Source organism: Lissotriton helveticus, chromosome 2_1 (genome assembly GCF_964261635.1).
Source record: "Lissotriton helveticus chromosome 2_1, aLisHel1.1, whole genome shotgun sequence".
Lineage (NCBI taxonomy): Eukaryota > Metazoa > Chordata > Amphibia > Caudata > Salamandridae > Lissotriton > Lissotriton helveticus.
Window position 1 is genome coordinate 355230475 of NC_136059.1, and position 13394 is coordinate 355243868.

At 41.4% G+C, this 13394-nt stretch overlaps 1 protein-coding gene across 14 annotated transcripts in view; it reads left to right on the plus strand.

Moving 5' to 3' along the window:
• NIPBL (NIPBL cohesin loading factor) overlaps positions 1-13394 on the plus strand; it is a 1942504-nt gene that overhangs the window by 434857 nt on the left and 1494253 nt on the right. For 8 of the 14 annotated variants that reach the window (XM_078674957.1, XM_078674960.1, XM_078674955.1 and 5 more), the window contains exons 8-9: positions 4901-4994; positions 5200-5829. In XM_078674957.1, the coding sequence (XP_078531083.1) occupies positions 4901-4994; positions 5200-5829 (724 nt within the window). The remainder of the gene's footprint in view (positions 1-4900; positions 4995-5199; positions 5830-13394) is intronic. The other 6 variants (XM_078674965.1, XM_078674966.1, XM_078674968.1 and 3 more) reach the window with 1 other exon arrangement.

Consider the following 13394-nt stretch of genomic DNA (forward strand, 5'->3'; position numbering starts at 1 on the left):
TCTGACAGGACATGTTAGTTTCCCCACTGCCACATCCGTGAGTTTCCGTGCCTTGCGTGTTATAGCATCCCTGTCGCGGAAGTGCAGCACCTTGAACACCATAGGTATGGTATGAGAGCCAGGCGGGGGACTGCGTGCCGGAACCTATTGGGTGCGATCAGTAGTAAAGTATGAAGAGATCGCATGTGGGGGCAGTAGGTTCCGTATCCAGCCCTCTACATAAATGACAGCTTCTTGGTCTTCTGTTTCTTCTGACAGCCCAACTACTAGTGTATTGTGCCTCCATCTTCGGCTCTGTTCCAACGTGCGCACACGAGCTGACCTCTTCAGTGAGGAATCCATGTTTGGCAACGTGGGCTGAAGTCTTTCTACTATCCGCTCTATTAACGCAACCTTGTCTGCAAGTTTGCGGTGGTCTGCTGTCAGCTGCGTCAGGTCTGTGACAATGCTATCTATTCTAGATTCCAAGGAGGTTCTGAAGTTTTCTATAGCAGCCAGTAATGAGTAAAACTTGCTTTCTATTGCTGCCGATAAGCCCGGGGTCCCAGAGCTCGAGGTATCTCCATCCAGTGCATTGTGGGCCCTGCCGCCATGCGCAAGGGTGTATGGAGTTTTCAATCACAACCGTCCCATGGTTCTGCCAGCTGAGGACACCCAGGCAGGTTACTCCAGATGTTGCAACGTCAGTGTGGTCTTATAAGTAGCCCCTCCCTAACTGTTTTGTGTTATTGGCGCTTTGCAGCACTTCACTGAGGTGCAGGCTCCTTGTGTATCCTGCATAATTTAACACCTTCCCCAGGATACCGGCTGGGGCGTGACATGCCCTGCAATGACCAGTAGCCCGAACGATGGGGCGGACAATGTGTACATACACTACAGGGAAAGCTCTGCCAGACTGTTCTAGCTAGTCAACTATGCACGGGGGGAATCAATACCCCACCAGAATCAGGCAGTCTGACGAATCCCTCACGGTTCCACTAGACCTAGGCTGGAGTTGCACAAAACAGAGCTCTAACCCACCTTCTGTTGCCCACCTTACGTCCCACCAACAGCCACAGATGTGATTCAGCAATAGCTGGCACAATATGGAAACCGGTAACATCACACAATCGTCTCTGGTTTGATGCTGGCTGCCAGTCAAGGATAGCAGTGAGTCCTAGGCCCAGAATGACCTCCCGGACCCTATCGCAGCCCATCACTTCAACTCGGCAGAGCTTCAACCGCTTTCAGGCATCTGTGCCAGCAAGTACCACTACCAGCCACCAGTGTTCCACGCTCCCACAACGAGCCATCTCTGAAGGATGCTGTACTTAGTTCAGTTATGTGCCGCTACACCCACACCAGCAGTCCAAAACGCGGAGGCAGGACAAAAAGCTGAAGAGATCTTTCGAATATAAGAATTAGGGACTAGGGAGCAGTTGCATGTCCTGCCATGGCTGGATGTTAGCCGGCAACCAGGATTATAGGTGGATAATAGAGTATAGATGCGGAGCGTCGTTATAGTGTGTCCCCCATCTTGGCCCTGCTTGCCACTTCCCCAGGCATTCTTCTTCCTGCACTCTTCCTTTGTTCTTTTCTCTGCCACATCTGTTTAAATAGGAGAGGCCACACCAGTTGGATCTATGTGGTTCTTTCAGTTTTTATATTGATCGGACTAATACACCAGTGAAGGATCAGCTCTTAGTTACAGTTGCTGGTGTGAAGAAAGGAAAATCTGTCCAAAAACAAACCTCGCCCTATTCGAATTGTCCTCTGCGTCAAACGGTTATGCCTTGGCCAAAAAGAATCCTATAATGGGTATTTGAGTTGACTCCATCAAAGATACTCTGTAGGCAGTCTCAACAGAAGTCTTTGCCACAACCTGCAAGACTTTCCTCTACCTGCCATTTATTGTAGCTCAGGGGTCTGTCCAATTAAACAATTTCTTGTTAAAATCGATTTTCTTAATTTCTTAAAACGTTGATGACCCACACCTACATCACAAGCTCTGATGACTGATTTCCAAATTAGTTGATGTCTATCTGTATATGTGTATACATAACATTTGACCTGTTTTAGGCCGGAAAGGTTATATTATGTAATGTGCTCCCATTGGATCTTGGGACAACCGAGTCTGAGTCCTTGTTTCACAAGAAATTGAAAACATGGCTCTTCCGTCTCCCCGGGGTGGGCTAAAGTGGTAAGGTGCCATCCTATATGGATACCCGTGTTTTCTTGTTGGCCAACTTAGGAGGGTTTGGGGTTCAGCTATGTCCTAGCGCAGGGACACTCCGGTTGGAGTAACCATTGCGCTTTATAAGCTTCCTAATAATAATAATAATAATAATAATAATTGATGTGTATATGTCACATCACCTCTGCCCTGTCCTTCACCCACACGTATTCACTTGATCCCCAACCTTCCCTTTTTTCCTACTTCAAGAGCATTGTAAATACGTATCGCACTGTTATATGCTTGAGGAACTGCATTGCCAATAATAACCACTGCTTTGAATTTAAATCGCATTGAATGCCAATGATTCATGCAATAGATTGCATTTATGCATTACAAGAAAAGAAAGTTTGGTGAATGCTAATATATTTATTGTTCGCTATGTGTTGCTACCGCGACCACTTATTGTACTGCAATACTGACCCAGGCCGGGTAGTTTTTTGTGGGTTACCCCATTAATACTTAATGTATCCACCAAGGATCGGCAGATCTCAGATCTGCAACCTCCTATACGCTGACTACCTTGCCTTCTTGAGTCTTCCAAGGGTAGGTTAGCAACAGTTGTTTAATCAGCTGCACAGCTACCCAATCCCGAACAACCAGAAGGTTAACGTGAAGAAGACAAAAGTGGTCACATTTGGCAGAAAAGCATACCATGGGGGCAGCTGGGCTTACAACAAGATGATTTCGGCAGATCAATCATATAAGTACCTGGGGTGCACATTGATGCCATGGGTTCCTCCATTAAGCACTGGAAAGAAATTGCAGCACAAGCCATTTCCCTCCAAGCAACCCTATCCCAAATTTCAAAATCCTTACTAGACCCAAGCCTTTCCCCAGTGCTGGAAGTCATGCAAGCCAAGGTCTCTCAAATTCTTATGGCTCTGAAATCCTTCTAGCTAAGGACAGAAACATGCTGAATAACCTTACCACAAGGAACTATAAATGTGTTCTGCAGCTGTCGAAGTCTTTGTCCACCGCTTAGTTCAGATTGGAACTTGGCCTTCTCGACTAACGAGCAGTGGGTGCCGGTGCCCTTCTTTATCTATGCCACACTGTGAAGGGCCAGCGCTGGTTCTCTGGAAACCCTATTATGGACAGACCTCATCACCAGCTGGGTAAAGTATCCAATACAAAAGGGGCCCCCCGGTACTGATATTGGGCAGACAGGCAGGGGAAATAGTCCTAGAATATGGTGAGCTCAACTTTGCTAAATATATCCTAATGGACTCTTCATGAGCCAGCTTTATGAATCCTGCTGGGCAGACATCTTTTGTTTGGTTTGCTCATCACCAGCTGGCCTGCTGGGGCACATCTGCCCCAGACATGGTTACGGAGTATTAAAAAACTCATCTGTCTTTGGTCCTACCACGCAGACTGAGCAATCCTAGCCGAACACAAACCTGATTCACCCTCATACCTTGCCTGCACATATTCCAACCACCTGATGCTAAGATTTATGGCTCTCTGGCTGGGTAAATGGCTTTTTTAAAGCACCGATCCCACTGGTGCAGTCCAATGGAAGAAACTAAATGCAGAGGCTGTGGCCCGTGTGATGAATCCCTCGAGCATGTTCTGTGCCAAGCCTTTTTGGATAAGCACAAAACAAGTACCCGGGTGAGTTGAACAGGCTGGGAGTTTGAACCTGTTGGCAGGGCATTATAGCAGCACCTAATCCAGAAAACACGTTCTTGAACATCTGACTGACTACATTTTTCCATCTTGTATTGAAAAGGTTTAGGCCCTGAGGTGGCTCTGTAGTTCCATTGTTTATGCTTTGCGGTTAACCTGCTGTTACTCAGTCCACCTTCAATACTTTGAACCAACACCCCATATGTCTCTCCCTCAGAAGTGGTGCTGGTGGCTGTTACCTTCGTGCTTACTCATTGTTCAGAGGGGTACCTCTGCGAAGGAGCCGGACACAACCAGGTTGCTGCCTCTTCGCAATGGGTTGTTTATAAAGATTATCATCACTTATTAGCAATGAATAATTAGCTGCTATAGTTAAGCACCCACACTTTCTTTAAGCCTTTAGACGTAATCAGTTTGCAGCTAGCGCTTGAAGGCATGTGTTAAATTATTCTGCATTCATATTTTTTTTTTTACTGGATCTTATATGCTGTCCTAGTATTTTGTCTACCTTTATAAAATGGATTGGTTTAATTGGAATTGTACATTGTAAAAGTTTTAAATAATCCTATACAATAAAGATGATCATATTCAAATGTAATGGACTGCAGCAAATTTAGCCGAATTGACCCTGTTTTTTCTCACTTTTAATTTAAATAAGGTTTACAATTTTCCCTGTCATTTTGATTGTACTAGAGACCTTTTTAGACAATAGTTGGCTTTTTTAAGGAAATAAACTTTGGTGAATAGCAGATACTTTTAAAAAAAAACCTTCACTGAGAAAGTATTTAATCTATATTTTATGCAAAGTCCCCTGGGATCCTACGTGTGGCAAGTACTTTTCAGTGCTTTTGATTTCAGTGGAGATTTATTCGAATGAAAATATAGATTTGCAGGTAAATACCTTTTCTTTCTTTTGTCTTTAACCCTATCACGGTTTTCTTGCTTTTTCGTTACTCATGGGATTGGCAATAGACTCTAGGTGGCTAGTACTATCAATGTATTAAACACTAATTGCACTTAACATTATTTTGCAGTGAGTGTTTTTCTCTGTTTTAGGATGGAGATTCTTCGATAAGAAATCAGACTTCTTTTTCTTTGAGGTCGCCACAGTCAGTTTGTTCCCCCGCAGGAAGTGATGGAACACCTAAAGGTATTCGTAGAGTCACAGTTAATGTTTTGAATGTGTCATATGAGTCCCAGACATTTCCCGTCTGTTTGACCTCTGTCTAGTCAAAAAGAATTGCACATAGAAACTCTCCAACAATTATTTGGTGTATTTAGCAACTCTAGAAATGTTGTATCTAAACTCTGAAGGTTCAAGTTGTTAACTTTTAAATTTTGTGAAATGATTCTAGGGTCAAGACCATCTTTAATCCTGCAATCACAACCTCCACCCTATTCGTCACCAAGTGATGCTCCCCCAGATCTATTGTTAGATTCTCCGGATCGGAAGCAAAAGAAACAGAAGAAATTAAAGATGAGCAAAGATGAGAGAGAGCAGAGTGAGAAATCAGCAATGTATGGTATTATTAGTTCTCCTTCAAAGGACTCTACAAAGCTTACCTTAAGACTTTCCAGAGTAAGATCTTCGGATTTGGATCAGTCAGATGAAATGCTTTCAGGAATTGACAACAGTAGTGTTACAGAGGATGATATTTCTTTTAATATACATTATCCAGGAAAGTCTACTAAGTCACCTAATGCTCCTGAAGATGCGGATTGCCCGTTAAATGCTGCTACATGTTTGCCACAAAATGAACAGACCGCATTCCTTCAGGCACAGCAAGTACCTGTTTTACAACAGACTACATCCCTTGCTGAGAAAATTGCACAGACTCATTTGGCACAACCGCAGACTTTGCTTCAGCAAGCAAGTATAACGCCATACGATGAAGTGGAGCTGGATGCCTTGGCAGAGATTGAAAGGATAGAGCGGGAATCGGCTATTGAGAGGGAGCGATTTTCAAAAGAAGTGCAGGATAAAGGTAACATTCTGACACTGTACTAAAACGGACTTGGTAGATGTCTTGTAGTTATAGCTTCATATGACACTCTAGTGACAAAATTTCCAAAAGTATTTTTAAACAACTCTCCATATGATTACTATTTTAATTGGGGTCCTTTTGGGTGCTTTCATCAGCAATTTGAGAAACACCATTTAATTACAATGTGATTAAGCAAAGTTATCTTAGAACTGAAAACTAAAGCCCTTTTAAAAGGGGGCGTACGCACCCTAATCAACATTATACACGCACTGGAAATTTAATAAAGAAAAACGTCTTGGCATCCATTTACCTTGCATTTGAACAGTTTTTTGACTATCATGGACTCCCAGATATTTTCAGTCAGTACAGAGACCCTAGAGTAATGTGTTAGTTTAACCGCATGCGCGCTGCGGCGATTTTCGCGCTACGCGGCTTTTTTCAAAAAGCCGCGTTAGATGGTGAGCTCAGCTCGTCATCAGCGTGCGAGCGGCGCAACTGAAGACGGGCTGAGCTCGTCATCAGCGCCGAAGGGGTTAATGGAATAGTTGTGTTTAGTCCTCTGCATTTTAGTCAATAAATGGATTCATATGAAGTCCATAAAATTACTTAGACTAGCCACTTAGGGCTCTTTCATTCTGTTATCAAGCAACTGTGTGATCAGGACACCAGCCTGTTTCTAATGCATGGTAAATTCTCTATATTCACATCCTTGCATATCTACAGACATCAGAGGGAGGATCCTGGTTGCCTTATAAAAACTTGTCACAGACTGTATTCCTCTCAAGGAGGAACTTTGTGCTCTAATGACACTGCGTGACCTTCACAAATCCCTAAACCTTTGCTTTCTTCATTCCATTTTCACTATTGTGTCTTTTGGATCTTTGGCGTTACTGCCGTCTTTCCTACTTGTTTTTGAGGCACGTTTTTATTTTAGAAACTTTCAGTATGTCTTTGTTTTAATTTAATGTCCGTTACTTCATAGAAGTATGATGTCGATAGTTTCCTCTCTATAGAGGGTATAGTCACAAAACCATTTTAAAGTTTTGTTTGGTTTGCTGAAGATGCCTAATAAAGACAAGCAGTTACCTGCGTTGTTTGCCTTTTAACTAAAGCCAATGATTCTAAGGACTGAAGAGCATACAAGTCTTAAGTGTTGAGAAGATGTAGGCTTGCAAAAAAGGTGTTGCAGCCCCTTGAAAATTTCTGATTTCGTCCGATTGGCCAAGTAGTACTAAGGAGGCACTTTAGAAGCAGAAAGATTTGTCTTAACTAAACTATGCCATTGGCAGTACAGTCTTTATTTGAGGATTTATTTTCAGTGTGCACTATGCCTTGCTGTCTCATCCTACTAAACCTACTGCCTTACTTTTGCCTTGTCCTAGTTTGTGCCTTCCAGTTGAACACCATTAGCACTGAGCTGGCTCATATGAGGGGATACTTAAATCTTAAAGGGGTAGATGCTCCAATTGGTTTTGCAGATATCCATGCCAAGAGCCTTTGCTTTGAGAACTCTAAAATGCTCCTACTTTTGCCCACGTCTGGTCTTGTAGAGTAGACTATGAAATAATACAACATTCTGTTAAAGGGCAGAATTGCTTGTATCCACTTTTTTGGCCTGTGCATTCCTTTACCTAATAGGCAACCTTATCAAACCTGCTTCATAGTTGTTCATTAATCCTTCTCTTGTTCGGCCAGTGGCACTCAGAAGAGAGCTCTTGTTAGGCCAGGATTGTGTGTTTTCAAATTGTTTGAGTTCGCCACTCATTGATTGCTACTGTTTCTTTCTAAAAAAGAAGCTGGTTTACTGGAGACAGCTGCATCCGACTGTTTAAGTATAGCAGTTCTTCTACTTAGGTTGCCTGGTGTGAAGAGATATGGCTGATTCCTTTTACCCCATTGACCACCATTAGGACAAATCCTGGAAGTGATTTTGCCTCCATTCATATGATCTATTTACCATTGAATGCATCGTACCTCATAGTTATTCTCCCCTTTGAAATCTCTCCTGATCAGTTTAGCTGTCCTCTGACTAATGGTTAAAATTGCACACTCGCCCATACTAGTAAAATGTGTACTATATAACTTAAAACATGGGTGTAACAATGTTGAAGGAGTGAAGCCCAGTTAAAGTCCATACAGGAAAGAAAGTTACCTTGAGATTAAAACTCACCCTTTTCTGCAGGACATGTGTTAACATGTCAATTAACTATGTTACTGAAAGCTTTTTTGCTCTGGGTTTGCCAAAAATAAATGTGATGCTTTGTAGGTCATACCACCCACCATTAATGTAGTTTTTTATCGACTTCAGCAGTAGTTATTCAGGTAAGGCAACTTCCAAGTCCGTTTTAACAGTAGTCATTGGCCTCCGTATCCTGACACGCAACCAAGGAAAGACCCAGACATGGTTACTCAGCATTTTCCAGAGACCTGAGTAAAAGAAAAGACAGACGTCTGTCCTGTTCCCCAAAATTATAACTTCTTTATTCCCACACGCAGCAACATGTGTGGGGATGATTGGCATACAGAAATGTGTACAGCACTTTATTGCTGTGTTCAGACGTGCCAGTGATTGTAAGTAAACTGGACCGCCATGGTATTTTACTACTTTAAGAAGTGAGTCTTGTCCTTCTTTTTATTTTAAAAATTCCTGTTCTCAGAGGACTCTAGTACCTTGCCTCTAAGCTTCCTATTTTCAAAGGAAAGAGCCTGCTGCAGAGATTGAATTTGTTTCAAGCAGTATACCAAATAATCGAGGTTCGTGTTTTTTTCCCAACAATTTATTTTCTGATGTTTTCGTTGACTTGTCACTACTCAAACGTACTGTACTTTTCCGATAGGTTGACTTAATAAAGAATTTACTTTTGTATCAAGGGTATTAGTTTTCTGATTGATCAGTCGGTTCCGGGTAGATTCCAACATTTTAATGACAACTTAATTTAAGAAAGTTTTTCCAATTTCAAGAAGTCGAGTACCAAAAACATGTTTCCTTCAGCCTCAGATTAGATTTATTCTTGCCCTTACTTGGACATCAGTGGACTTTAATACAACCACTCGGTGAGCTTTTTGTTTTGTGCCAAGTGTGTATTTCGGTATTGCTTGTCTGAGTAGCCATTCCATCCAGTTCCAAGTATTCCGTTTGAATAATGTGTTGTATAGCAAGATGATTTCTGGACAGTGTTGGTTATTGGGCAAATATGCATATCCCTTTACTTCAAAAGCTTCTGAATTGCTGGTGGGTGAAGTCTCTCAAGGTCTGAGAGGATCCATTCATTGTCTTGAACGTTGCAGTGCCTTTAATGACTTGGAAAGTTGAGAGTGCAGTTTACTTTAAGTAACTTCAATTTTTAAGTTCTGACCTTTTTGATCAGAACTAACCACTACACCAACAATAAATAATAAAATCCTCACGGGTTACATGCCATCTCTGGCTCTTAAACAATGCTTAACTTCAGTCAGACATTTAGTTTACTAGCCCAATTGTACCATTTAGTGTTTTCTGAGTGGGTACTGTTTCATTTATTCTCAATAGCTTCTCAGAATATGTATTCTTGATGAAAGATGTATAGTTCCTCACAGAGGAATCTTTAGAGGTTTCCTTCTCCGTTCCGATTTCATACAAATCTGCTCCTCCATTTCCAAATATTGCCCACACAGCCCCCCCCCCTCTTTTTTTTGTTTAGATTTTCACCTTTGCAATTTTGGCTGGACAGTCTCAATTCACTGAGCTCTTTGTGCTGTTATTAGAGCTGTATCAATGTCTTCTTTACAGATCAAACCTCCTCTTGAGACGGAGCGGTTACATTTTATCTGAACCCAGATTCTCATTGTGGCACCTGGGATTCATCTACGTGGCTAATGGATGCATGCATCTATCTTTACCCACAATTCTCCTGAAACTGAAATTTCCTCTCCTATTACTCTAGCAAAGGAATCAAGTTTATTATTTGGGACTTTGTGACGTTAAAGGAATTCATACACATTACTACATCTTGTTTTAATAATTCCTTCTACTGAAATATATCTCCACTGTAGCTTACTTGAAGCATTCTAAAATTATTTTTGAAAACACGTGGTTTGTTTATTTTGCAAGAGCCTGATTTGTAAATTAGCCGCAAATTCTAGTTCTTCCTTGGGAGTTGTGATAGCCAAGTTGATGTGGCTTACCTTTGAACCTCTACCTGTGTTTCCCTGTAAATTCACTGTTTAGATTAACTCTGTCCATTGTGTTCGAATGTAATCTTCTTTGAGCTGTTTCAGGTTTTATATAGGGATACAATCGTGTATGCCTCGGTTTTCTTTTGAAGAACAATTGATTTCATGTTAAATGGAACACAAATGGCATGAACTTTTTTCACCTGTTAAATGGTGTAAATGTCCTGACCTTCGCACACAATAAGTGATTGTTTTTATGCTTGATTCACAATTGAAATTCTCACCCTTTATGCACAGTTTCGACTTGCTCGCATGAAACATTTTCTGCAAGTTCAACGTGGGCAGGATTTTCCTGTGCGCATTTAAAATCGTATGTTTTGAAAAACCTTTACAAACCTTTCCCAACAAAAGGATTTTCAGTTCGAGTCGTAACCTGAGCCTTTCAAATTTAAATGTTGGCAAATACTTAAACTATCACTAAAAGAAAATGTAGTCTTGGCCAGGGAGAGCTATTCTAGCTTTATTAAGAACTGCATTTTTTTTATTTTATTTTTTTACTGAGTTTTATATAGCGCGAACTAGACCCGAACTGAATCGGGTATCAGAGCGCTTTACATAGCACCAGTTACGTTACATGAGGACACGCATTCATATTTGGCACGGGGAGATTAAGTGATTTGCCCAGAATCACAGGAGGTTTTTGGCGTCGTTACCGAGACTCGAACCCAGATCCCCAAGTCCGAGGTCGAGCGCCCTAGCCGTTAGGCCAGCTCACCTCCCCTAGCATAAGTAGTTGAGGTTCTTATGCAGCAGTACGGTGATAATTGAGGTATATTCTTTCCTCTGGTAGTTTGCCCTGGACGTCACCTCATTAAACTGGCTAAAAAGGACACACAAAGGTGTTTCTAATCGTAATTATTTGGTTTGTTTTGTGTCCAAATGTGACCTGTGTACCCATGCTTGTTATACTGTCCATGTTAACGATTCTTGCTGCTGTTATAGTGGTTTGTCTAGCTTTAGTTTCTTAAGACAACGTATACTTAGTAATTTCTTCTAAATAGTTAATGGAAGCTTTTTTCTTTGTACTTCAAATATCCTTACTAGTTGTCATCCAAGGCCCTTTCCCATAAAGAACAAAACTGTCTCTTTAACTGAGTAGTTTCCCACTGCTTGAAATACTAAGAATACAATCAGCCCATCTTCTAAAATTGTAGAGTGGATACTGAGCAGAAAAGTGCAGCAGTATATCTTAAAATATTTTGATCGTTTTCTTGCTCTGTGTCCTTTTCACTATAGGCAAGCTGGAGAACTGGAAAACATACACCACTGGAGGAAAAAAAGCTCCCGATCAGTGGCCTCCTTGCCTAGATTCTCCAACTGGTCTCATTCCCACCTCAGTCTATTGAGACATCCCAGGTGTTGAATGGGCTGTAAACTCGATGCTGATGGTGTCATTCTGGGCATTATCGGAGGCATCTGAATCAGTTTGCAGAAACTGGTTGATGCATCCAGTAAATGTGGACACAACTCTGAGTCTGTCAAGTTTTAGGGCTCCTCCTTCCTATCTCTGTAGATATGTATCATGTGGATTGAGAAGACCCTATTTGATTACAACAGGTAAGTAATATTTATTTTCCTTGCTGAATTATTAACAGCTATGGATTAATTGAAGAATTAAGCTGCCAACTGTGAGCACCTCTTTTGAATTGTTCTAATATACATGGCTATAGATTTTACAGGGTGGTGATAGCGCCTCTGTAGTTATGGGTAGGGATTATGTCATAGCTTTAATTGAAAAGGCATTTTTTTATATGGAGCCTCATTCATAACTGCATGAAACGTTTCCCAAAAATACATCCACTTTTGGTTTGTCATAGCATTTTTTGTACAGATCTTTCAAGGTGGGGCTGCACAAAAAAAGGTTGGGGGTCTGTTCCCCATTTTTAACTCCCTTGTAATTCGTTGCCCCTCTATACAGAATGACATGGCTTAACCGAGTTACTCTAAACTTGGCATGAAAGTAGAACCATACTCAGGGAAGTGCCTTTGCTTTGTGTCGTGGAAATCTGTTTATTTTTTTGTGAAATAAGTATTTTTAATGTGTTCTAGTCTGGGCTCGAAGATATCGGACTGATAATCTGCAAAACCCCTAAATTCGCAAATATACAGAATATTTGCTAATGCAATTAAAATGAAAATAAGCTCATCATTAGCCTAGAAAGTGTATTGTTTTACCCATTGCAGATTGTCAAATCTTGTGTATTTTCCAAATCATGGACAACTGGTGGCAGTTGTAGATTTTGAATCAACTGCTCATTACCAATTATCATAAGATTTTTCTCTGGTCAAAGGAGTGACTTATTTAATAATGATCCCTTGATAGGCAAAGGTTACAGGGAAGAGCTAAATTAGGCAACTGCATTACATTCATTGTAACAATTTTGTTAACCATTTCGCTTTCCAATTGCCATATTTATACAGCTTGAACGTGTATCTACAAGACGCCCTTATGACGAGCCAGTTAGATGTTTATTTTGCTCCCCTGCTGTTGGGCAGACTTCTTTTGCTAGAGGGCGGAGACCGAGGGAGTCTGCCAGTGCCCTGTCCTTTTAGGGCACTGGCAGTCTCTGGAATTAAGCGGCCTAGTGCTCTCTCGCGGGCCACCTACACAAATATGCCTGTGGTCTCACCACAACTTGTATAGGGCCAAAGAAAAATTCCTTATTCTCTCCATCCCCATTCAGTGATCGGGCTGGTGTGCTGAGGGGTGTTTAGATTTTTTTTTCTTAGCCCCCCCAAAAAAACCGAAGTGCACGTAGCTCCTTTCAGTGGTGCAGATGCGCACTCACCTGATTCCAACAAGGTTCAAGAATGCAGTTTATTTTTTCATTACCTAAGAAAAAATATAAATCATGTCCCACTCATCCCTGGGGCACAGAAAATCACATCTGAGCCTGGGGTTGTCTGGCACCTAGAGAAACATACCAACCACTTACATTTCTGAGCACTAGACACGTTTTTTGAGTGGAGTGGTTGTCTTGTTGGCCCCACTTTTTCTTACACACAATTCCCTACACAAGTAGAACATTAATCGCATAAAATAATTTCCTCATTTTTGTGATGAAAAGTTCCTGAATGTGTAGTAAACAGCACAGCTTCCACCACCCAACGTTTCTACCCTTCAAATAAAAGTACCTCATGTGGGTGTGCCAATTGTAGCGAACAGCAACAGGGCAAATGTGAAGCCACTATTTTGTTTGTAGTCTCGGCATGGTCATCATTTTAGCCAAATCCTGTTGAATGCAAATCCCCATCCACATGTCGGGTTTTTATCAGGAACATTTTGAGAACCTAAGATAATAGGATTGTTGGGCCTTTTTCCTTCAGCAGTATTGTTTTGTACCACAGAAACA